Source organism: Capricornis sumatraensis, chromosome 4 (genome assembly GCF_032405125.1).
Source record: "Capricornis sumatraensis isolate serow.1 chromosome 4, serow.2, whole genome shotgun sequence".
NCBI lineage: Eukaryota > Metazoa > Chordata > Mammalia > Artiodactyla > Bovidae > Capricornis > Capricornis sumatraensis.
Genome location: NC_091072.1, coordinates 115,760,945 through 115,787,470, shown reverse-complemented (window position 1 = coordinate 115,787,470; position 26,526 = coordinate 115,760,945). Strand labels below are relative to the sequence as shown.

The window sequence follows — 26,526 nt, the reverse complement described above, 5'->3', positions numbered from 1 at the left end:
GCATGTGGGAAACCCAAAATCATGCAGGTATACATCTATAACTAATATAATACTCTAAGTCAATTATACTTCAACCAAAAAAGTAGAAGCATGCAGGTGATTCCTATCTACTAGATAGAAATGCTTGCTTATCTTTGCAAATATTGCATTAGAAAAACACATTAGTACCTTTTTTTGTAAACTTCTCTCCCTCTTTGTCCTGTTTTCCTAACCATCACCAGACTCTGGGACTCCATAGCTGTTTGAATTTCTGTATATTCATTCAGGAAAGATATTTTGAGTATTAGCTGTGAATAATACCATTCCCCCAACTAGGCTATGGGGATGCTTAAGTGACACCAGAATCCTGACCTTGAAAGGCTACTGTCAGGAAGGATGTAGGACAATGAAATGCCCTTCAGATTCATCCCTGGTATTACAAATGGCAGGATGGCTTTTTTCTTTTAAGGTTAAGTAATTTTCCAGTGTGTGTGTGTGTGTATGCATGTGTACACATTGTTTATACCCACACTGAGGAAACATTTCATTTTTAATCTTCATATATATATATATATGATATTTTTCGTTATCCATTCATCCTCGAGGGACATGTAGGTTTTTCCATATCTTGACATAATGTTGCAGTGAAATGGTGTGTGGATATCTCTTCAAGATACTGATTTCGGTTCATTTGGAGAGTTACCTGTGTGAGGTGATGGATGTGCTAACTGTCTTGATGATCATTCTACAGTATATACCATATCATCCAGATGGACACTTTAAGCATACACAGCTATGGGTCAGTTATTCCTCAGTAATATTGAAAACCAAAGGAAAGTACTTAGGAGAAATTACAAGAGATTATCATACATAAATGCCCAGATGGAGAAAGCCCTTGGGCTACTTGTAGGGAAAAGGGGGTGCAGGAATGCCCCTTCCAGGGGTTGATCTGCACCTGGTTCTTGTCTGGATTACGATCCTGTGCTTTCTCTGGGACTGATGGAACCTGGCAAAAAATGTGAGTGACAGTAGAAAGGGAGAGAACAGCCTGCTGGTCGTTTTCAGCAACCTTCACACTTGAGCATCCCTATTGCCCCACCCCTGCCTTGTCCCCCAAGCCCTCAGTTACTGAATATCCTCTTAGACCACAGGTGACTTTTTGCCCCAGCAGGTCAGATGTATTTGAATCAGAATGACATGGCTGATCCTGAATTGGTTACTGGAGCCTTGTGGGACCTGCTACAAGTAAGGGAATCTCAGCTCAGACAATTATCCAAGAGAAATGGCCCATCTCTGGGCCCCTGACACTGCTCTTTTCAGGCAAGCTTTGCTGACTAGACCCACATGTGTTCATTCAGGCTAGACTGTATGCCCAGCATGGTGCAGAGAGACTCTTCATCATCTCTGTTCAAACTGAAAGTGTTAGTCTCTCAGTCATGTCCAACTCTTTTCGACCCCGTGGACTATAGCCTGGCAGGGCCCTCTGTCCATGGATTTCTCCAGGCAAAATTAGTGGAATGGGTTGCCATTTCCTCTTCCAGGGGATCTTCCTGACTGAGAGAGAGATCAAACCTGGGTCTCCTGCATTGCAGGCAGATTCTTTACTGTGTGCCATCAGGGAAGCTTGTTCAAGAGAGGCAAGAAGAGAAGTAGAAAACATGGCTCTTGGTTCAAAAAAATTTTAAAAACTCTAGCATCAAGTTGGAGTAGCAGGCAAATATACTGAGGAAACATGTAACTCTTAATCTTATTCAGAGTCGATTTAATATCTTCCTGAGGAATGCTTAACTGTTTACAGCAGGGGTTGGTTCATGCCAGATTTATCCACCACCTGCTTTTGTCTGTGTCAAGTGAGGAATGGTTTTCACATTTTTAATAATTGAGGGAAAAATCAAAAGACAAGTTATGTTTTATGGCACATAAAAAAAGAAAAACTACATAAAATTCAAATTTCTGTGTCCAGTAATTAAGATTGAGTGATACACAGCCACACCATTCATTTTTGTGTTGTTTGTGGCTGCTTTGGGGTTGAAATGGCAGAAGCTGGGCAGTTGCTGCAAAGACTTTTTGGCTCACAATGCCATATATATATATATATATAGTCTGGCCCTTTAAGAAAAAGATGACCAGGGAAAGCTTGTAGCTTAGCAGAAAGAGCATATTTTGGGGAATTCAGGCTTGGATCAAGATGTTACCTCTGCCACTCAGTTTTCCACATCAGGAAAATGGGAATAGGAAGATGTCCTTAATAAGCTATTGTGAGGATAAAATAAGCTATTGTGAACATAGCACAGAATCCAATGATCTAGAACTAGTGTGTGTATGTGTGTGTGTGCGTGCGTATGTGCACGCGCCTGCTTTGTAGCTTTAGTCATGTCCAACAAAGAGTTGTAGCCCACCAGGCTCCTCTGTCCATGGGATTCTCCAGGCGTGAATAGTGAAGTAGATTGCCATGCCCTTCTCCAGGGGATCTTCCTGACCCAGGGATCAAACTGAGTCTCTTGCATTGGCAGGCAGGTGATAACTAGTGTAGATGCTCCATCAGTATTGGTTATCTTCTCCTACCTTAATCGATGTGCAGATAGATTTCATTTCTAGGCACCGAAAGAAGGACAAAATTGCTTGAGATTTAGTCCTACACTTAACCGGAGAATTCAGTTCAGTTGCTCAGTCATGTCCAACTCTTTGCGACCCCATGGACTACAGCACACCAGGCTTCCCTGTCCATCACCAACTCTCAGAGCTTGCTCATACTCATGTCCATTGAGTCAGTGATGCCATCCAACCATCTCATCCTCTGTCATCCCCTTCTCCTCCTGCCTTCGATCTTTCCCAGCATCAGTTGTTTCCAGTGAGTCAGTTCTTCGTATCAGGTGGCCAAAGTATTGGAGTTTCAGCTTCAGCATCAGTCCTGCCAATGAATATTCATGACTGGAGAGAGATGTCCCCAAAAATAAAGAGGAAAGGAATGGGACTCATGTATGTATGTGATCTGTTGAAATCTTCACTCCCCACCTGTAAGGAAGAGACAGAGGAGGGAAGAAAGACAGGAGTTATAGGTTGTGATTACTCCCTGAAGTAAAGAATCAGGACTCTGTGGGTGAGGATATCAGGACAGACTTCTCTTGAGGGGATGGTGTTTGAGCTGAGACCTGAAGGGTGCATTGGAGCCGACCATGGGCCTGATCTGGAAACAAGAGCACAACAGCCCTGATGAGAGGTACACCCTTGCCTTGTTCTGGAACTGACTGCAGGATGAGGGGCAGGAGAAGTTGGAGGTGAGGCTGGGAGTCATGCAAGAGCCTCCTGGGCGGCTGTGATGGGGTGCTTTGGAGTGTGGATTTTGTTCTCTAACACAGTGGTGATAAAGAAGCCTCTAGCTGAGAACATCAGTGATCTTTTGTCCATTAGTAATTAGTAATAATGACTATTATAAAATCAATTCCCATTTATCATTACTCATTCAATGCTGATTTTATAGGACATGCCCCCACTTGCATCTCAGTAAGCTCTTTATCAGTGTGCTTTGCTTTGCCCACCATATCTGGTACTCTCTCCAAATGTTCATACAATTGTAGGACATTGAGGGAGACATTCCCAATTCTGGGTCTCCGCTGTGACTTAATGACTGTGGTGAAAGGCACTCCCAGTAGCCTTCACTCGCCCTTCAGTGTTTCTTAGCCAGATATTTGCATCATCTCCCCACCTCTGGCCTCCTGTGGCTCCTTCCAGCACTCAGGTGAGATACCCCAGATGGCTCTGGACTGTGGAGCATGACCATTCCAGTACCTTCTACTGCTTTATCTTACCATCCTCTTTCCCCATTGCCTCCCTTCTTTGTAATTATCACCAACAGGTATGTTAAAATCTTTGTATAACTGAAGTATAAGTATTGTATTTGAAGGACACAGCCACAGAAGTAACTCCTCACAGAGTAGAATATCCCCAGAGAGAATCTTGCCTCAGGAGAAAAGAGCTGTATTTGCTGTCCCCATTTCACAGGTGAGAACAGAGTCGTTCAGTGACTGTCTCAGCGTCACACAACCAGAGAGCATCAGAGACCAAGTTCAGACCCAGGTCTGTCTGACTTCCAACCCTAGCTCTTTCCAAAACCCTCTGCTTTGGCCCACAGTTAGCAAGTGGGCTAAGGCGATGGCCTGAGGAGCTTTCTGATGCAAAGTTGTGACACCTTTCACTGTGATTGGGAGATAGACAGTCATTTAATACAGGAGCAGTGTTCTGACTTCTTGGTCTGATTTGTCCTGGCCACCCTTCCAGGACACACTTACTATGCTCTACAGGGCTTCTCAGATCTCTGTCTTTAACCAGTTTATTTGCATGTATCAAAACCCTTTTTACCATTAGCTATTCAGTAGATATTAACTGAACTTCTTTTGGGTACCTCTGGGCAGGTTCTCTATCTTATTTCTGAGCTCATTCATTTGTTTATCAGCTCAGTCTTAAGTGTTCTCTGGGTCTGTCTGCCCGGTCTGCCATAGGGATGGGTTCTCCCTGCCTCAGAGAACTCATCATCTAGAGGGGACCCCAAGAAGTAAGGTGAGTAGTGTAAGGGACCAGCTTATGGGCACAGAGGTGTGTAGCCAGCTGTGCTGCAGGGTCCAGGAAGGCATTCAAAGAGAAGACTGGGAAGGGCAAGAAGCAGAGAGAGAAGCAGGTAAAGGAAGACAAGAGGGAGAAGAGCTCAGAATTTCATGGTATTTTTTCTTCCGGTATTATTGGCATATAATTGACATACAGCCCTGTATAAGTTTAAGGTGTACAGCATAATTTTTTGACTTACATACGTCATGAAATGATCACCACAGTAAGTTCAGTGAACATTCATTGTCTCGTATGGATACAAAATAGAAAGGAAAAAACAAAAAAACATTTTCCTTGTGATGAGAATTCCTAGACTTTGTTTTGTTAACATTTTGTTTAATTTTATTTATTTTGCCCCCATGTGACATAAAGCAGTGCTAGTGATGCTTGTATACTACATCACTAGTACTCACTCTCCTTATAACAGCAAATTTGCACCTTCTGATCACCTTTATCCAATTCACCCCCACATCTGCCACCTTTGTTAACCACAAATATGATCTCGTTTTCCATGAGGTTAGTTGATTGGTTTTTAAAGTATAGTTCCATGATTTTAAAGAGTTCATCATTGTCTTGAAGAGACAAATTATAAGAGACCTGGGGCGGGGCGGGGCGGGGCGGGGGGGTTGGGGTGGCCGCTAGTAGAAAGTAAGCATAGCTTAGGATAACTGCATGCCCTTAAAAGCAAACATCAGGAGGCCAGCAAATTCCTTTATCTTCTGATCCCCAGCCTCCCAATACAGAGTCCATCCATCTGGTATCCCCTTTGGTTACATGATGGAGAAGGAAATGGCACCCCACTCCAGTATTCCTGCCTGGAGAATCACAGGGACGGAGGAGCCTGGTGGGCTGCAGTCCATGGGGTCGCAAAGGTCGGACACGACTGAACGACTTCACTTCACTTCACTTGGTTACATGATTCCTGAGAATCCCCCTGAACAATTGCTGACAAGTTCAGCTTTCACCACATGCTTCCCCTCCCCCATTTAAGAGAAGCAGAAATTAGTTTCTAGGGAAAAAATCTCACCCTGCATTAATGAGCTCCTTAAAAGGATGAAGGACTTGGCTCCACCATCCCCCACCCTTCCTTCCTTCTTTCTGTGTTATTAAATGCAAAAAAATTATCAAGGGAAGGACACTGATCACTCTTGCCCAAAAGCTTGAACCAGGAATCATTTTGCACATTCTTTAAAATCGTTGACACCACACGACACCACAACAAAGCTGGGTTTATTATTAGTTCTTCCTTCTTTTTCCCCAGCACTCAATGCATGCCCTGCTAATCCAGTTTACAGGAAAGCCTCTCCCAGAAACTGGACAGCCCATGGGTTTGCCACATCAGGCTGGCAGAGAGCACAGAGCCCATTCATTAGTGAAGGTCCAGACCCCAAAGGGTGACCTTGGCCTCCTCGCCTACCAGAGTCACTTTCCAGTAAATCAGGGCCTTTGTGTGCCCACAGGAATAACATTAATGGTCCTAGCTAACATTTATTGAGCACTTGTTATGAATGTGATATTTCAAATGGATGGTTATCTTGTTTAACTTTCACAGCAACCCGGGAGGCAGGCACTCCTCGTTGTTCCTGCAGTCAATCAGTTCGCTCAGGGCCTTTGCACTTGTCGCTGATTCTGCCTGAGTTCTTGCCTTGTATCAGCATGGCATGCTCCCTTGCCTCCTGCAGCTCTTTGCTTGAATCATATCCCTTCTCAGAGAAGCCTTTGCCAACCACCCATTGAAAATCTCAATAGTTCCCCCACCTGAGTCCCCTTGGCTTTCTCTACTCTGTCATTATCATATGTCATCCTGTATGTTTAACCTACTTACGTTGTTTACTGTCTGTTCTCTGTTTGCCTGAAGGCTCCATGAGGATAAGTATTTCTGTTTGCAGAATGGGTTCTGATACACCTGAGTCTCTCAGCAGGTATCCATTGAGTGAAAAAAATAAACGCAGTATCTCCATAACCATTTTACAGGTTAGATAAGAGAAGTTTACCTAACATTCAAACAACTAAAATCATGGCATCTGGTCCCATTAGTTCATGGCAAATAGATAGGGAAACAAGGAAACAGTAAGAGACTTTATGATGATGACTACATTCATGAAATTAAAAGAGGCTTGCTCCTTGGAAGAAAAGCTATGACAAACCTACACAGCATGTTGAAAAACAGAGACATCACTTTGCCAACAAAGGTCAGCATAGTGAAAGCTATGGTGTTCCCAGTAGTCATGTATGGGTGTGACAGTTGGACTATAAGGAAAGCTGAGCACTGAAGAATTGATGCTTTTGAACTGTGGTGTTGGAGAAGACTCTTGAGAGTCCCTTGGACTGCAAGGAGATCCAACCAATCAAATCTGAAAGGAAATCAGTCCTGAATATTCATTGGAAGGACTGATGCTGAAGCTGAAACTCCAGTACTTGGCCGCCTAATGAAAAGAGCTGACTCATTAAAAAAGACCCTGATGCTGGGAAAGATTGAAGGCAGGAGGAGAAGGGGATGACAGAGGATGAGATGGCTGGATGGTATCACCGACTCAATAGACAAGAGTTTGAGCAAGCTCCAGGAGATGGTGATGGACGGGGAAGCCTGGCATGCTGCAGTCCATGGAGTCGCAAAAAGTCAGATAAGACTGAGTGACTGAACAGCAACAACAAAGAGAAGTTTACAGACATTCACCCACAGGCCCCAGGTTTTATGGAAAACAAGTGATGGATCCATAATTAACCTGCATCTTTGGCTTCTAAGTCTTTTTGACACTACAGAGCCAGCACTCAGCCAAATCCAAAGCCTTCTCTAGAACTGTAGTTGTGCTGGGAAATAAGGGGATAGAACTACCTGTTCATCAATTGAAATGTCCCATTGAAGTCAGCTTTGGTACAATAGGGATTTACCTTAATAGAAGAACCATCTCAACCCCTCCTCTGCTCTGAGCACTTGCCTATTGAGATCCAGCTCCCTGGAGAGTAATCAGTTCCATTCAACACCAGTGCTGGTCATTACGCTTGAATGAGCAGACTTGCTGTGTGCTGTAGATAGTGTCAGAAGCTGTAGTCAGTGAGATGCATGACTGCCTGTATGTATCTACACTCACTGTGCATTTCAATGTCAATGTCACACGTAGACTGGTCACATAGTGCTTTTCTGCCTCTAGTTTCCTATACTAGTCATGTCATACTTCATGTTATGGGCTTCCCTGGTGGCTCACATGGCAAAGAATCTGCCTACAATGTGGGAGACCCAGGTTCAATCCCTGGGTCAGGAAGAACCCCTGGAAAAGGGAATAGTTACCCGCTCCGGTATTCTTGCCTGAAGAACTGTATGGACTGATGAGCCTGGTGGGCTACAGTCCGCAGGGTTGCAAAGAGTTGGGCACGATTGAGAGAGTAACACTTTCATTTTCATTTTATCTTATCGACGGTGGTATTAGAAAATGCACGGGCTTGGGAGCCAGAGGAAACTATGTATGAATCTGGGTTCTCCTGTATTAGCCTCTTACTGAGTATTTCTGGGATGCTGTAAGGAGGAGGGTGATGGCTGGGGCCTGGCGGGCACCAAGCAGTGGTGTGCTGCCAGCTTTGTTAGCTGTCACTGTCATCATTTATTTTTGGTCAGCTTATCAGTGGTGGCTTTGGTGCCTACAAGAGAATAGGAACTTATTTTGAGTTTTAAAAAAATCTGCCCCAGGTAATAACAATAGCTCTTATTTAATAGAGATTAGCCTTTGTATTGGGCTTCCCTGATGGCTCAGTGGTAAACAATCCACCTGTCAATGCAGAAGACTAGGGTTCAGTCCCTGGGTTGGAAAGATCCCCTGGAGAAGGAAATGGCAACCCGCTCCAGTATTCTTGCTTTGGGAAATCCTGTGGACAGAGGAGCCTAATAGGCTACAGTCCATGGGATCAAAAAAGAGTCCGACATGATTTAGCAGCTAAACAGCAACAAAGCCTTTGTATTAGTCACTGTGCTGAGTGGTCTCTTTTATCTTCTTTAATCCTTACCACAGTCCTATGTATTTGGTGTCTACAGGTGAATAGGACCTTAGTTTGGGTTTTAAAAAAATCTTCCCCAGGCAGTATCAATGCTTCCCTGGTGGCTTAGATGGTAAAGAATCTGCCTGCAATGCAGGAGACCTGGGTTCGATCCCTGGGTCAGTAAGATCCCCTGGAGAAGGAAATGGCAACCCACTCCAGTATTCTTGCCTGGAAAATCCATTGGACACAGGAGCCTGGTGAGCTACAGCCCATGGGATTGCAAAGGAGACCAACATGATTTAGCAACTAAACAACCACAAAGCCTTTGTATTAGTCACTATGCTAAGTGGTCTGTTTTATTTAAACCTTCCTATGGTCATTATTTATACCTATGAGTCGTTATTTATACCTATTTTACAGAGTACATAGAGCAGTAATTAGGGCACATAGCCAAGGTCATAGAGCTGGTAAACGGGGAGCTGACATGTGGATGGATGCTGGGACCTTGCTCTAATCTTTGTGTCAATTCCCCCAGGTGATCCAAGTGTGGGGCCTGAGAGGGGACTCTCTTCTTGCCGTCTTTCTCAAACCAGTCAGGGAAGCAACAAAAAGTACTGAAACTGGAGTCAGAAGACTTACACTCAAATCCTGATTCTGCCACTTGCATAAGCATCCTGGCTTTAGGACACTGAGCTCACTTCTCTGAGTTTTGATTTCTCTATTTATGGCAAATTAAGAGATTGCCCTGGATGATGTCTGTGAGTCCTTCCTATTCGATGGGCTTCTTTATTCAAACTGAGACAGGCTGAAGAGTCTTTAATAACTACCTTAACTACAGTAGGTTTGAACTCAACAGAAATGCATACATACCTATGACACCAAAAGGCATGTTCAAGAATATTATGTCAGCTTTCAAAATTGGAAACCACCCACATATCCATTAGCAAAGTAATGCATAACTAGGGTGAGATGTATTCATAGCATAGGTAACGATACAGCATTATTGGCCTTTGATTCAAAGAGATGGCCTGTTTGTTCAGCATGCTGCAGGCCTGCAGAGTCAGTCAGCCACACTGCCATTGGGGTCAGGAAGACCTCAGTGGAAATACCAGCTCTGCGGCTTGTGAGCTGTATGACCTCTCTGAGCCTCAATTTCCTTAACCATAAAATAAGCATTGTTGTTGTTGTTCTTTAGTCAGTAAGTCATGGCCAACTCTTTGCATGAATTGTAGCCTGCCAGGCTCCTCTGTCCATGGGCTTTCCCAGGCAAGAATACTTGAGTTTCCATTTCCTTCTCCAGGGGATATTCATGATCCAGGGATCGAACTCATGTCTCCTGCTTTGGCAGGCAGATTCTTTACCACTGAACCACCAGGGAAGCCCAAAATACACATGATCATTCCAGTTTCAATGGGGGCAGTCCAGGGGATTAAATAAAATAACATACGTGTAATAGTCCATCATCTGATCAGATTAATTCCAGTTCTTTTAATGAAAGGACTGTTTATGGAGTGGACAGAGAGCATTGATGTGTCAGCAAGCAGGCTGAGGCCCCAGAGACCAGCAGAAGCGGTCACTGTTACCAGCTCTAGGCCAAGAGATATGTTTTAGTTTCCTGAGGCCACTGTAACTAAGGACCACGGACTGGGCAGCTTAGCAGAATGTATTTTCTTTCAGTTCTAGAGGCTGAAAGTCTAAGACCAAGGGTTGGTTCTTTCTGAGGCCTCCAGCCTTTACTCATAAGACAGCTGTCTTCTCCTGGTATGTTCCCATGGTCATCCCTCTCTGCCTGTCTGTCCAGAGGTCCTTCTCTCATAAGGATAACTGTTCCTTCTGGATTAGGGCCCGCACTCATGACTTTAACACTTCTTTAAAGACACTCCCTCTGAATATAGTCACATCCTGAGGTCCTGGGTGGGGGTTAGGACTCCAGCATATGAATTAGGGGGAGGACACAGTTCAGCACACAACAGGATGCGAAGGAGGTGATGCTGTCAGACACCACTTGAGACTTTGAGCTGTGAAGGGTAGCTGCCTGGCAGAAGCTGGGGGTCAGGAGACAGGCCCTGCTGGAAGCACTGCCCAGACCCAAGAGTGTGCCGAGAGGACCACCTCCTCCTGCCTCCCTCCCTCTGGTCCGTTGTGATGTTTCCAATGAGAAACCAGCCACCAGGGATCCCAAGAGATTCCTTCTGAAGGCCATGAGCTCTATGTTCTTCACCAGCTGTTCTTTTAACACCTACTTTTCCTTCAAGTGCGTGAGCGAGTGAGCAATGAAGATATGTAGGGTGCCCTTCTGTGTGGGTTCACTTTGTTTAAGTTGGAAGTTGCAGAAATGCTCCTTGCTCTTCCGCTGTCCATTAGCGCGATGTTCAGTCAGGCTCTAGTACACGTTCGGCTGGTCCACACCGCTTGGCCTCCCGAGCCATCTCGCCCTTCTTGGTGAGCAAATGAGACATCATCTTGTGCAGCAAAGCATCTAGCCAGACTGGTAGGGAGATGCAGGCTCTTCATTTGTTAAAAATTAAAATCTGCATGCCAACAAGCCGGGCAGCAGATCTGACTTCTTTTCACAGAGTAGTTATTTTCCGGTTCCTAATAGAAAGTCTGTGGACCTTAGGACCCCTACGCAAGCTCGGCACTGTCCTCAGCTTTTGCATCCACCCTTGACTTTTTTAAGCACCAAAACATGTCCCGTTTTGTTCAGTGGTCATTTTAAGTTCAAAATCTTGGACACTCTGTATTTTTCCCCTATACAAATCCAAAAAACACTTTCTTCAAACTGAAAGAGATGGGCTAAAGTCTTTAATAACTACCTTAACTACAGTCGGTTTGCACTCAACAGAAATGCATACCTGTGACACCGAGAGACACGTTCCAGAATGTTATATCAGCTTCAGAACTGAAAACAAGCTGCATGTCTGTCAGCAATGAAGCGGATAAACAGGGTGAGATGTGTTCATAGTGTAGGTAACAAAGCAGCGTTAAGTGAACAGACTACAATGACATGCAGTAATATAAATGGGTTTCATGGAAGTAATATTGAGCCAAAAGGCCAGGCATGAAAGGAATCCATGCTTTATGATTCAATTTATGTATAATTCAGACCCTGATGAGGTATCCCAGGTGGCACAGTTGGTAAAGAATCCACTTGTCAATGCAAGAGACACAAGAGACACAGGCTTGATCCCTGCATCCAGAAGATCCCCTGGAGTAGGAAATGGCAACCCGCCCCAGTATTCCTGGCCTAGAAAATTCCGAAGACAGAGGAGTCTGGAGGGAGCTCAGTCCATGGGGTTGCAGAGAGTTGGACATGACTGAGCATGCACTGGCCAGCTGGCGGAACCTGATGAAGCTGAACTATGGTGTGAGAATGCAGGATCGCAGCAGGGTGGTGTGTATATATGTGACTTTAGGCCCACAGTAAGAGAGATTCTGGTCTATCTGTGATGTTCTGTTTCTTAGTCCAAGTTCCAGTTAAAACAGTGATTTCACTTTGTGAAAATTCATCACATGATGTACTTAAGATCTAAATACTTTTATGAGTGTATATATTAATAATACTTCAATATAAGTTCACTTATAAAAGGAGTGGTTAAAAAGTATTTGCCAGCCACCAAACCCTTTATGTTCTTCATCCTATCACAGCTCTGTTCAGTGAGAAGGAGATTATGGTAACATTGTATTCTCTTAAAGGACCACTCCCTGTGATGTGAGATCTGAACTCACCTCTTTTTGAACCAACCTTGCTTGCCCGAAACACGCCTTTCTTATTTCAGTGCCGCAAACGCAGGGATCAAGCCTGAGTCTTTTGTGTCTCTTGCATTGACAAGTCGATTCTTTACCAACTGTGCCAGGCTGTTGAGAGCAGGGACTACTGTGTTGTTCATCTTTGTATACCTATTGCCTAGCATGTAAAAGTCACTTGATAGACATTTATTGAATGAACGAATGAGTGAGTGAGTGAGTGAATGACCACCAGCCTTTTATAAGATTGAGCTGCTTTTTATACTTCATCCATGCACACTTTCAGAAACCCCAGCAAAATCAGGGAATGCTTCAGGAGAAAGGATTTCCATTTTCTCTCTCTCTGATAGAGTTTTTGAGAAGGAAAGCACTTAAAAAGCGAAAAGTAGAACCTTTTAATTTATATGATCAAAAGTAAGTCCTAGGTAAAATCAGCAGGGGGTTTTAAATTAAACGAATTTTAATAAATTCACCTATTGGGTCATCATGCATAAGAAGAGAACTCTAGTGCTTCAAAGCAGAAGAGAAGAAAGTCAGAATTATGTGGGACATTGTCATAAGCATTTCTGGGATGAAAGCTGGCATCTTCCCCAGAGGCTCCTGCGTAGACAACCACTCCATCTCCACTTAAAGTTTTGTTTCTTTGATTGAAGCCAGCAAAGCTACAGAAAGGGCTAAAGGCAGGACCAAGGGATAGACTTCCATTTTCATATATCAGCCCTTGAAGTACAGGCAGAAAGCTGAGAAAATGCAGACAGAAGCCAGAGAGGACTCAGGCAAAGGGAAAAAGCAATATTCTACCAGTTTCCTGGGGGAGAGGTCCTGGCAAATAAATCTAGAAAGTGTCAGATGCGGTAACCACCTTTGAGATTCACCAAGCACATTGATAAAACCCACACAGTTTAACTGTATTTAACCCCCTATCTCCTAAACTTATTTAACATAGCAGACCCTGCTTCCCATAACAGCTGTTAGCATCCTGCAGCAGGCCATGGAACATACTGTGGGAAACACTGCCTCTGGGAATAGAAGGTTTAATCTGAAATTTGTTCTCCACTGGTCAAAGGCATCAGGTAGCCACTTTGAACCTCAGTTTCCTCTTCTGATTTAAGGAAGCACGTGATTGGAATTGACCTAGTCTGTCCCAGCTGTATTCTTTAGCTTGGCTGGAGCATGAAAGCAAACTGCATGGAAAGAAAGAAAGCAAGCAGAGGCAGAACCTCCTCATTTTTCACTTTAGAAAAAAAAAGTATTTATTTGACTGTGCCAGGTCTTAGTTGTAGCGCAAAGGATCTTTGATCTTTGTTGCAGCGTGCATTCTCAGTTGTTAAGTCATGTCCAACCCTTTTCGATCCTATGGACTATAGCCCGCCAGGCTCCTGTGTCCTTGAGATTTCCCAGACAAGAATACTGGAGTTGGTTGCCGTTTCCTCCTTCAGGGAGTCTTCCCAACCCAGGATAGAGCCTGTGTCTCTTGCGTCTCCTGCATTACAGGAAGATTCTTTAGCACTGAGTCGCGGTGATCTTTTTAGTCATGGTATGCAGTCTTTAGCTGTGGCATGTGGGATCCAGTTCCCTGGCCAAGGATCAAACCCAGATTCCTGGGAGCATGGAGTCTTAACCAGTGAAACACCAGGAAAGTCCCAGAACCTCCTCTTAAACAGCAGATTTTCTTTAATAAGAGCTTGAGGTCTTCCGTTTGCTGGAAGGGTTTTAAGGGATTCTCCTGGCCTGCAGGAGGTGGTACAGCACAGGCTAAGAGGTTAGTTGTGGACTCAGATACAGAAAGAAAAGAATTTCTGTGCCATGAAGGAGGGGAATTGACATGTCAGCTATAGAACAGCACACTGTTTTAAATTATTCTTGGCTGCAACCCCTGGTCCCTTATACAGGTTCAGACCCCAGCTACATGAGCAGCCTCGGTCACACAGGGCTCCCTGCCTCTCCTGTCTTTGTATGCTTGGTTTCCTCCAGGTTCTGACACAAACAATCTGATTTTGGCCTGTGGTCTTCGCAGAATCCTCCAAACATTCACTAACTGTTCCTCTAGGAGCTCCCTGGCTTGTTTTGGCTTCAGGTCACAAATTCAGCAGAGTCTCACCATATTTACTATGGTCATGTACACAGACACACACAGGTCTAGTGTAGCTCAAAAGGCCACAGGGCTAAGAGTGAGAAGAATTTGGTCACCTACCAGCTAGACAAGAGCCTTAGTTTCGTCGTCTCAAAAATGGAAATAATTCCATGAACCTAGCTGGCTCATCATCAGAGTCGGAGGTTATTTAGGTCATGCACCTTGTCTTTCAGATACCACAGTTGCTTAATAAATAGTAGGTGACACTCATCAGCTTGTCACCATTTTTATTCTGCTTCCCTCTTGCAGTTGTAGAGGTAAAAAAAAAAAAATCAGTATCTGGCTCATTTTTTTTAAAAAGCGTTATATTCTGTCTCCGCATTCACATCCAGCCTCCTCTCCCTGCCATATTGGCTACCAAGCTGTTACTACATATTCAGTTTGGGAAAAAGAAACACTGTCCTCTGATCCGGAGATGAAACGCCCCACCACTGGACCAGATGTTCACAGGAGAAGCCTTTGATTTTTCATTTATTTATTCATTTATTTATTTAGTGTTAGTCTCTTAAGCTCCCAGCACAGCAGCAGAAGGTAAGGCTGTGCAAGCCCCACACATACCAGCCAACTCCATTGGGAGGGCCTTTCAAATTCCAATCATGCTGCCTCCGTGCAGAGCGCTGGCCTCGGGGCCAAGGGCTTGCTCTTCGCTCCCAGACCCCAACGGCAAGAATAGAAATGGCAGATCACGTAGCAGCAAATGCCAGGCAAAGGCCAGAGTCAAGCTTTTTGGCACCTCTGTCCCCCTGACAGCAGGAAGCAGTGTCAATCTCTGTCCTGGGGCCCAGATTCCAAAGCCAACCCTGCGTTATTTCAGCTTGAAAGGGTCCAATTGCAGAAGGAGCCATTTTCATCATTTTTAACTAGGGTTCACTGAAAAAGCTTCCTCCCACATTGCGTGCATGCCCATTAATTTGTGCTAATTCGAGTGGGAATCAAGCAAGTTCAATGAGTGATAATTAGGTACCTTAATGAAGAAATATATAGGTTTCTGTAACTGTTATTTACAAGCTTTTATGTACCACTTCATATTTCCAGAGGCCTTCACAATCATTCATCAGGGCAACCTCTCAGTACCTTTGGGGTGAGGTCAGTAAGTACTGAGAGTTGTGGTTCCCTTGGAAATGTTGTTTATCAGCTCTTGTATAATCTAGGTACAAATTCCCCACCTTTGACAAGACAGGAAGATTATCGTACAAGTACATACCCATATGATTATATTTAACAGCCTAACAGGCTCCTTAGCTGCTTGAGGACACAATTATGTACATGATTGTAACTACTTAGAGTGTATTTTCTTTTTCTTAAATCATTAATTTTTGTTTTTTTACTGTTCTGGGTCTTCACTGCTGAGCAGACTTTTCTCCAGTTGTGGCAAGTAGGATCTACTCTCTAGCTGCGATATGTGAGCTTATTGTTGAGATGGCTTCTGTTGCGGCCCTAGGGTGCACGGGCTTCCGCAGCCGTGGCTTCCGGGCTCCAGAGCACAGTCTCAGTACTAGCGGTGCACAGGCTTAGTTGCCCTGCAGCATGGGGGATCTTTCCTGATCAGGAATCAAACTCTGTCTCCTGCATTGGCAGGTGGATTCTTTACCACTGAGCCATCAGGAAGCCCTGGAGTGTATTTTCTTTCCTTCAATCTTCTTTTTTTTTTAAATTTCCTGTGGGTTGTATGCCTTGGCAGCTGCTTGCAATATCCCCAAGGGATATCCTAGTCATGAAAGTGCTTAAGTAATGACCCCCTAAGCTGTTGCTGTTCAGTAGCTCAGTCGAGTCTGACTCTGTGACCCTGTGGACTGCAGCACACCAGGCTTCCGTGTCCTTCACCATCTCCTGGAGCTTGCTCAAACTCATGTCCTTTGAGTCAGTGATGCTATCTAACCATCTCCTCCTCTGCCATTCTATTCTCTTCCTGCCTTCAATCTTTCCCAGCATCAGGGTCTTTTCCAATGAGTCGGTTCTTCGCATTAGGTGGCCAAAGTATTGGAGCTTCAACTTCCAATGAATATTCAGGACTGATTTCTTTTAGGATTGACTGGTTTGATCTCCTTGCAGTCCAAGGGACTCTCAAGAGTCAAGCTTCCTATTGACAAAAGACTAAGAAGCAATATGGACCTGGCAATATCTCACAGTTTTTAAGTGTCCAGTGCATTCTACCTGCACAAAGGGATTTTTAGAAAGACCAAATAATTTAGGTTCATAAATAAATGAGTTCATATAGACATTTATTATCAATATTTTTCAAGTCAGCAGTATTGAGAACAGTTTCTACTGTACTCAGTAATTTTTTTAATGTCATGGACTCTATTTCAAGGTGAAAGAAAGTGAAAGTGAAGTCGCTCAGTTGTGTCTGACTCTTTGCAACCCCATGGACTGTAGCCTATCAGGCTCCTCCATCCATTGGATTTTCCAGGCAAGAGTGCTAGAGTGCATTGCCATTTCCTTCTCCAGGGGATATTTCCAACCCAGGAATTGAACCCGGGTCTCACTCATTGCAGGCAGACACTTTACTGTCTGAGCCACCAGGAAGATCTTTCAAGGAAGATCTTCAAGGAAGAAATATCAAGGAAGATATTTCAAGGTAGAAAATCATAAATCATGGCTTATACCAGACACTTTTAAAGTTTTAGAGCTTCAGCATCAGCCCTCCAATGAATATTCAGCATAAATTTCCTGTAAGATTGACTGGTTTGATCTCCTTGTTGTCCAGGAGACTTTCAAGAGTCTTCTCCAGCACCACAGTTTGAAAACATCAATTATTTGATTATCAGCCTTGCAACCTTCTTTATGGTCCAATTCGCATATCTGCACATGACTACTGGAAAAACCATAGCTTTGACTATACAGACTTTTGTCGCCAAAGTGATATCTCTGCTTTTTAATACTCTGTCTAGGTTTGTCATAGCTTTTCTTCCAAAGAGCAAGCGTCTTTTAATTTCATGGCTGCAGTCACCATCCGCAGTGATTTTGGAGCCCAAGAAAATAAAATCTGTCACTGTGTCCACTTTTTCCCCATCTATTTGCCATGAAGTGATGGGACTGGATGCCATGATTTTAATTTTTTGAATGTTGAGTTTTAAGCCAGCTTTTTCACCCTCCTCTTTAACCCTCATCAAGAAGCACTTTAGTTCCTCTTTGCTTTCTGCCATCAGGGTGGTATCATTCACATATCTGAGGTTGTTGATATTTCTCCTGGCAGTCTTGATTCCCACTTGTGATTCATCCAGCCCAGCATTTCACATGATGTACTCTGCATATAAATTAAGTAAGCAGGGTGACAACATACAGTCTTGATGTACTCCTTTCCCAATTTAGAACCGGTCAGTTGTCCCATGTCTGGTTCTAACTGTTGCTTCTTGACCTTCATACAGATTTCTCAGGAGGCAGGTCAGGTGGTCTAATATTCCCATCTCTTTAAGAATTTTCCACACTTTGTTGTGATCCACACAGTCAAAGGCTTTAGCTTAGTCAATGGAGCTGAAGTAGGTCATTTTCTGAAATTCTCTTGCTTTATCTGGGATCCAGTGGATGTTGGCAATTTGATTGCTGGTTCCTCTGCCTTTTCTAACCCAACTTGTACATCTGGAAGTTCTCAGTTCACATACTGCTGAAGCCTAGCTTGAAGGATTTTGAGCATGACCTTGCTAGCATGTGAAATGAACACAGTTGTATAGTAGTTTGAACATTCTTTGGTACTGCCCTTCTTTGGGATTGGAGTAAAAACTGACCTTTCACAGTCCTGTGGCCACTGCTGAGTTTTCCAAGTTTGCTGGCATATTGAGTGTAGCACTTTAACAGCATCATCTTTTGAGGTTTGAAATAGCTGAGCTGGAATTCCATCACCTCCACTAGCTTTTTTCATAGTAACGCTTCCTAAGGCCCATTTGATTTCACATTCTAGGATGTCTGGCTCTAGGTGAGTGACCACATCATCATGGTTATCCAGGTCATTAAGACTTTTTTGTATACTTTTTCTGTGTATTCTTGCCACTTTTTCTAAATCTCTTCTGTTAGGTCCATATGATTTCTGTCCTTTATTGTACTGTTCTTTGCATGAAATTTTCCCTTGATGTCTCCAATTTTCCTGAGGAGATCTCTAATCTTTCCCATTCTATTGTTTTCCTCCGTTTCTTTGCACTGTTTACTTATGAAGGCTTTCTTCTCTCTCCTTGCTGTTTTCTGGAACTCTGCAGCATTCTGTTGGGTATATCTTTCCCTTTCTCCTTTGCCTTTCCCTTCTCTCCTTTTCTCAGCTATTTGTAAGAGCTCCTCAGACAACCACTTAGCCTTCTTGGCATTTTTTGCAATGCTCATGGTTAAACATTTACCAGCCTACCACTAGGGGCATGCAGCAGTTTTCTGAGTTTGCCAGGGCAAGTAACCCTGGTGGCTCAATGGTAAAGAATCAGCCTGCAATGCAGAAGACATGGGAGTTCAATCCCTGAGTCAGGAAGGTCCCCTGGAGAAGGAAATGGCAACCCACTCCAGCCTGGAAAATCCCATGGACAGAGGAGCCTGACAGGCTACAGTCCATGGGGTCGAAAAAGAGTCAGACACAACTTAACTAAACTACAACAACCCAGGTAGAAACCAAAAGTCAGAAAAAGAACAAGTCTTTGTCTGAGTCACAGAACTCCACAGAGGCATTGCTGGGACTCTGGTCTGGGTGGTGTCACTGAAGAAGCTCTGGCTTTGGAGTCAGGCAGATCTGACTTTGGATCTCATAGAACTGCTCTTACACAGTGAACTGTTTAAGTGTCTGACCCAGCGTCCACCCCACTCAGCCTCCCCACCTGCAAAATAAGGATGACAGTATCTAGATTATCCGTGTGCCAAAAAACCTAAGAAAGCACCAGGGAGATGCGCAATAGGTATGATTTTCCCTTTTGGCTTACAAGTTCAGATCTCTGTGTATTACCCCATTCTTGCCATAACCATATATATGTATTTTTTTTTTTCAACTCTACCCAATGGACCAAACACCTTTCACAAAATAGTAAATATACTTTTTTCTCCAAATATGTTCCACTGGAATAAGTTTTTTAAAAAAGTCTCAGCACTGACATTTATGTGTGATTTGGAGAATCGGTTTCTTTCCAACAATCTTAGAAATGTATGTACTAGGTATCAAGTAAGATCATTTTTCAGCTGCCCGGAGTTTTCTCCACCGACTGTTCTGCTGAGCTAAGCTTCCTGAGGAGGATTGATTTGGGAGCCCACGGGTGCCACAGTTCCATCCGCCAGATTAACTGCAGCAGCCTGCAGGGGCGTCCTTCTCACTGCTTGCATTCTGTGCTGTGTGCGTTCTCTGCATATGCTCACCAGCCAGTTAGCAGACACTCGCTCCTAAGCTATTCAGCTAAGCCAAAAATGTACTTTTCTTTTTAGACTTGTACTAATTTGTTTATACCTGAATAATACATTTAGTTGTTTTTAACATTTTTAAAAATACAAAGGTGTATAAAATGACAATTTCCCTTCCTGTGTGGTAGAGTGTGCTCTGTTGAACTCTTTGCAAACCCATGAACTGTAGCCTACCTACCAGGCTCCTCTGTCCATGGGATTTCCCCTGGACAAGAATACTGGAGTGGGTTGCCATTTCCTTCTCCAAGGGATCTTTCTGACCCAGGGGTCAAACCCACGTCTCCTGCCCTGGCAGGTAGATTCTTTACCACTGAGCCTCCAGGAAATCCCTCTCCTTCCTATACAATCCCCCATTCACTCAAGTCTTTCCCATAAGCCACCCCCCCCCCAAAAAAAAGAGGGTAGAGAGGAGGAGGAAGCGACCTCTGACAATTAGTTTCTTATGAACTTGAAGGCTCTTGGGGTTCCATCTTGAACTCCCAGTGTCAGCACAGCCTTCACCATAGTTTCTAATGCATTGGGCCAAAGAAAGCTATTAAAACCAGCAATACTGCAATGAGCTCATATGGCTTGTCAAGAGGCATAAAGCAAATTGGCAAGGACGTACCCATAATAAAGTCAGAGAGAATCTGCTTTGTTTCTGTAAAGATAAATGACACAGGTTGTACAAACACCATCTATCAGCTAACCCTCGGTAGGTTGTCATTTATCTGGGGAAAAACAGGAGAGAATCTGTGTTTACAGGGTATGTACCATGTGTTAGGTGTGCGGTGCTAGGCTTTTTTTTTTTTCTGGTGATAAAATATACAAAATGTAAAAATGCCATTTTAACCATCTTTAAGTGTACAGTTCAGTGGCATTAGGTACATCCACAATGTTGTACGACCATCATCACCATCTATCTCCAGGGAGTGCTAGGCTCCTTTGCCCATCTCACTTGGTCCCTGCAGCGGCTTCTGAAATCTGTGTTAATATTCTCCATACAGTGAGGATATTTCAGAGAGACTATTTAACATCTCATACCAAGTACTTGGCAGAGCCTGGGGAACCCAGGCGTATTCATCTCCAAAACACATGGTCAGGCGTGCCTGGCTCTCTCTCTTATCTGTGGTTTTTCCCTCTGTTTCATCCTATGCTGTTGTCCAGGGGTGATCCTGCTGCTTCTAGATAAGCTGCGGAAGATGAAGTGGGAGCAGATGTGGAGGCTGACGGCAGAGAGGGAGCTGATGGGCATGCTCTCTACATCCTTAGCTGACCAGGTGAGTCACCAGCCTAGAAGGTACGGTTATTCCCAAGCACCCTGGTGTGCTGCTTCTCAAACTTGCATGGGGCTGGGTCTAGGTTATTTTTCCAGCTCTTGCATGACCTCACACTTGGATAAATCTGCCTCATTCTTGCCAGCCTAAGACCACAGCCCTCTCCTTAGTGCATTCCCCTTGTTCATCCATGTTTATCACACTTTTTCCTGCACACTCTGCATGCCAGGAACTATGTTCAGAAATAGGATTACAGGGATAAACAAAGGACAGAATCCTCGGCCTCAGAAAGTTCATAGTTTATTGTTGTAGACTCACAAGTAGATGATAATCTGGTGTGTTAAGAGGAGGTCACGGTCTTCACCTCAAAGTAGAATGCACAGTGTCTGCCCCCCGAGATTCCGAAATGCCAAGGCATATTTCCCGGACAAGATTTCTTTTGCCTTCATGGCAAATAGAATCAAACCTTTAAAGCCAAGCCTTTTGCTTAGCTCCTGTACTGTGACCCCTATCCTCAAGGGGAATGAATTTAAATAGAAGAGACGAACCTCCTCGGCTTTTAATCCAGGCAGTCTGAAAAAGTCCATGAACTCCACCAAGCAACTAACATAAATTCATAAAATCCCCCTTTCTCATTTTTGCTGAGCCTTTGACTTTGAATCTACTAGGGTCACATATCTTGATTCTGAGATCCCCATGTTATATGTGGCCATCTCGAAATGTAAAGATATCTCTGTGTTCGCTGCATGTTATTCTTTCCTGTTCAACCAAAAAGCAAGGCCACTCTCCTTGTTTTTGTTCATCCTTCAGCTGCCTGTTTCACTGAATTCTTGGAGAGTGTTCTAGTATGAAGGAAAACAAGAAACTCTGTAGGGTTACTTTACTATTTTTTTTTTTAGCATTGTTATTATTCAATATCTCCCAAGCAACCAGAAACTAATTTCCTTTTTCATACCAGAGATATGGTATAATGAATGAGTTAAAAATTACCCAGGTAGCTGTTTTAAACCTGAGGGGAAAATTGTCCTCCATCATCATATTTCAGGTCGGGTCACAATGACTTGAGTGTGTCCCCAAAAGCTAGCAATTGCATGTCCATGTCCAAAGAGGATAGTTTATTCAGCCATCTCCTTCTCTGAAGGCCCATAATTCACCTTCCAGCACCACTTGTCAGCAGCTAGTTAATAAGCATGGCCTAGTGGTGCAGGAGCTTGGAGAAGAGCTGGAAAGAGGGAAAGCCCCATAGAAAAGTCAGAGTTGAATTTGGAGATGGGGCGCGCAGATACAGGCACGCTGGCCCACAGGAAGCCTAGGCACATCCATCATCAAGTCTGCCCAGAGCCCCAGGAAATGCGGCGGAAGCAGGGGTGTCATTCGTCTCAGCCCCTGGATCAGCGGAGCAACCTGTCATCACACAGTTTCCTCTCCAGGAGGCGCAGGATGGATGACATAGGGTTCCTCTATGAGGTGAGAAGAGGGCCGGAAAAGCGGCTTCATTTATCATATACCAGCTCGAGTGGAAAAGAAGCTCTGTGTCTGCCCCCATGTCCCTTTGCTGCAAGGGGATCACTGAGACCAGCAGGACCCGTGAACATCAAGTCAGGATGGGGCATTCCCCCCAGTGTAATGGGATCTATCCAAACAGGATTGCTTGGTTTCTAGAGATAAAAGGCACGGGAAATGCCCAGCAGGGCAAGCCATCCTGTGCTCCAAGCAGGAGGCTCATGAGAGATTGCATAGGAGATGTCATGCCTCGAGAGCCAGCATCACAAGCTGAGCCCATTTGACTATTTGACAGTTGTCTCTGGCTTTTATCCCCCAGGACATTTTCAACGCCGTCATCAAACAAAACCCCTTCCTCGTGTATCAGCTGCCCTGCTTCTGGAATGTGCAGCTGTCGGACCACACCCGCTCCGAGCAGTGCTACAGAGACGTGTCTGATCTAAAGGTAGGATAAGGAAAGCCCCAGTGGGCATCAGCTCACCCCCCGGATACAGTGAGGTGCCCAGCAGTGGCAGAGGGAACCCGGATCGGGCAGCACCCTTCAGGGGCATGAGTGGCTCGGAGCCTGTGTGCAGTGTGGGGAAAGAGAGAAGGGTGCAGGAGAGCAGAATGAATGTGCTTCTCTTCTTTGTTTGGTCCCCATTCGCCTTGTTTGGGCTTTCTGGAAAGCATAAGGCCTCCCAACACAAAAACCAGCCTGTGTGGTTATGCTTCCTGCCACCTGCTGCTCGCTGTTTGGATTCATTTAATTCAAACACAGCATTTAGGGAGGGTCTACTCTGTAGATGTTATACAGCCAGATGCTGTAGATATGGAGATGAACAATTTATTTTCTACTTTCAAATCATTCTTGGCAGAGAGAAACAGAGAAACAAATGAAGAAATAAATGTTTAAAAAAAAAAAGGACAGATGCTATGATAGCTATTGATGAGGTGAGCTGTTGGATAGCTACATGGATAGCTAGGGCTTCCCTGGTGGCTCAGATGGTAAAGAGTCTGCCTGCAATGCAGGAGACCCAGATTCAATCCCAGAGTCAGGAAGATCCCCTGGAGAAGGGTCTTGGGGAAGGAAATGGCATCCCACTCCAGTATTCTTGCCTGGGAAATCCCATGGGCGGAGGGACCTGGTGGGCTATACCCCATGGGGTTGCAAAGAGTTGGTCATGACTGAGCAACTGACACACATAGATGGATAGCTATTTATGATAGCATAAATTTCTCATTCAACCCCAGGGAGAAGGGACAGTGACAGAAAAGCCTTCACTGTGGGGTCTCCAAATGCACCTGGTAGGGCCTACCATTAGATAAAGAAGAAGGGATGTATCAATTACCTACTGCTATAGACAATGGTACATAACAAGCTATTCTAATAAGGGCTTAAATCATTGATTTGATCATCAATTAAATCATTTATTGTAGACAATTTAGTTGATAAGTCTAAAAGTTGGCTGGATGACTGTCTGATAGTGGCTTAGCCAAATGTCTGTGGTCAGCTTCAGACCAGGAGTCTGGCCGCTAGCGCAACGTGGTTCTCTTCTAGTACCTACTGGGTCCCATCACCTGGCCAGTCTAGCTTGTTCCCACAGCAAAGCATAGGTAGAAAAGGAAGCCCTCGGGCACATAAGGAAACCTGAATCCTTTTTGCCGGCATCCTGTGTACCAAAGGAACTGTGGGAGTGAGCCCAGAGTTAAGCGATGTTGCAGAATTCCTTGCTGTGGTACATATACACAAAGGAGTATTACTCAGCCATTAAAAAGAATACATTTGAATCAGTTCTAATGAGGTGAATGAAAATGGAGCCTATTGTACAGAGTGAAGTAAGCCAGAAAGAAAAACACCAATACAGTATGCTGCTGCTAAGTTGCTGCAGTTGTGTCCAACTCTGTGTGACCCCATAGATGACAGCCCACCAGTCTCTGCCATCCCTGGGATTCTCCAGGCAAGAACACTGGAGTGGGTTGCCATTTCCTTCTCCAATGCATGAAAATGAAAAGTGAAAGTGAGGTCGCTCAGTCGTGTCCGACTCTTCGCAACCCCATGGACTGTAGCCTACCAAGCTTCTCCGTCCATGGGATTTTCCAGGCAAGTGTACTAGAGTGGGATGCCATCGCCTTCTCCACCAATACAGTATACTAATGCATATATGTGGAATTTAGAAAGATGGTAACAATAACCCTGTATGCAAGACAGCAAAAGAGACCCAGATGTATAGAACAGTCTTTTGGACTCTGTGGAAGAGGGCGAGGGTGGGATGATTTGGGAGAATGGCATTGAAGCATGTAAAATATCATATGTGAAACGAATCGCCAGTCCAGGTTCAATGCATGATACAGGATGCTCAGGGCTGGTGCACTGGGATGACCCAGAGGGATGGTATGGGGAGGGAGGTGGGAGGGGGCTTCAGGATGGGGAACATGTGTACACCCATGGCAGATTCATGTTGATGTATGGCAAAACCAATACAATATTATAAAGTAATTAGCCTCCAATTAAATAAATTTATATATTTAAAAAAAAAGAATTCCTTACCTATAGTTGTGAAGGAGTGAAAGAGTGAAGAGCTGACTTCAGCTATTAAATGACAGCTTAACGATTTAACCTAGGCCCGTCTGACACCAAGGGTGTTTGCCCTCGGGCTGTAACAAAGAGGAACAAGATACGTGTATCCATAGTTTATTTCATTAAAAATTTATACCCATCGCCCAGGTGACAATGTGTAACAATAATTGCAAGTTATAAAAAGGAAAAGGGGACCAAATCTTACTTTTCTAATAAGTCAGCCTTTTCTTACTGACTTTTGGTCCGTGTCTACATTATGTGGTCCATGTTATGTCTTATTTATGGTCACAATATACATGGAATTTTATACTTTTCCATTACATAGCCATAACTGGTACCTTATATTTTCGCAAATATAAATATGTTAAAATCAACAGCTCAAAGTTCACACCTTCTCAGGAGTAAGATCACAGAGTCAAAAAGAAAGAACTGCTTTTTTAAACACAGTAGAAGTTCACTGCAGAATATTTAAAACAGAAGTACTTGCATTATTCATTATTTCAATCAGCATTTATGCAATTCATTCAATAGGCCATGTACTTCATAGACATAAGGAAAACAGATGAAATGCACATATTTCTAAGAAAATCATGAACAAAAAATTCAAAGGGGAGGAAAGTAAAAACAGCCTTATAAAGAACACCTAAATATGCTGCATAAAAATTTTTTAATGTTTTGAAGGCAGAGTTGATCAGTTCATATGGTAAATGAAGTAAGCAGAGTCCAGAAAACAATGATAACATGTGACTCCAGACTGATAAAAAGCAGCTGCATGTGATACTTGCTGGGTATTTGCTGATTCTTGGTGGCTGGGATCCTGGTGTCAATGTAGATAACTGTATAATTATTTGTTCAAACACGGGAATGCTATCATGAGTTGTCTTTCACCATCTCTCAGAGTTTCCTCAAACTTATGTCCATTGAGTCGATGATGCCATCCAACCATCTCATCCTCTGTTGCCCCTTCTTCCTTGCCCTCAATCTTTCCCAGCATCAGGGTCTTTTCTAATAAGTCGGCTCTTTGCATCACATGGCCAAAGTATCGGAGCTTTAGCTTCAGCATCAGTCCTTCCAATGAATATTCAGGACTGATTTCCTTTAGGATTGACTGGTTTGATCTCCTTGCTGGAGATCCCTTGGACTCTCAAGAGTCTTCTCCAGCACTGCAGTTTGAAAGCATCAATTCTTCAGCACTCAGCCTTCTTTATGGTCCAACTCTCACATCCATACATGACTATTGGAAAAACCATAGCTTTGACTATGTGGATCTTTGTGGGCAGTGATGTCTCTGCTTTTTAATATGTTCTCTAGGTTTGTCATAGCTTTTCTTCCAAGGAGCAAGCGTCTTTTAATTTCATGGCTGCAGTCACCATGTGCAGTGATTTTGGAGTCCAAAAAAATAAAGTCTGTCA

At 43.9% G+C, this 26,526-nt stretch overlaps 1 protein-coding gene across 3 annotated transcripts in view; it reads left to right on the top strand.

The window, feature by feature from the left end:
- The window catches only part of LARGE1 (LARGE xylosyl- and glucuronyltransferase 1), a 447,934-nt gene that overhangs the window by 332,616 nt on the left and 88,792 nt on the right, over positions 1–26,526 (top strand). For all 3 annotated transcript variants that reach the window (XM_068970493.1, XM_068970492.1, XM_068970491.1), the window contains exons 7-8: positions 20,942–21,054; positions 22,874–22,999. In XM_068970493.1, coding sequence (XP_068826594.1) covers positions 20,942–21,054; positions 22,874–22,999 — 239 coding nt within the window. The remainder of the gene's footprint in view (positions 1–20,941; positions 21,055–22,873; positions 23,000–26,526) is intronic.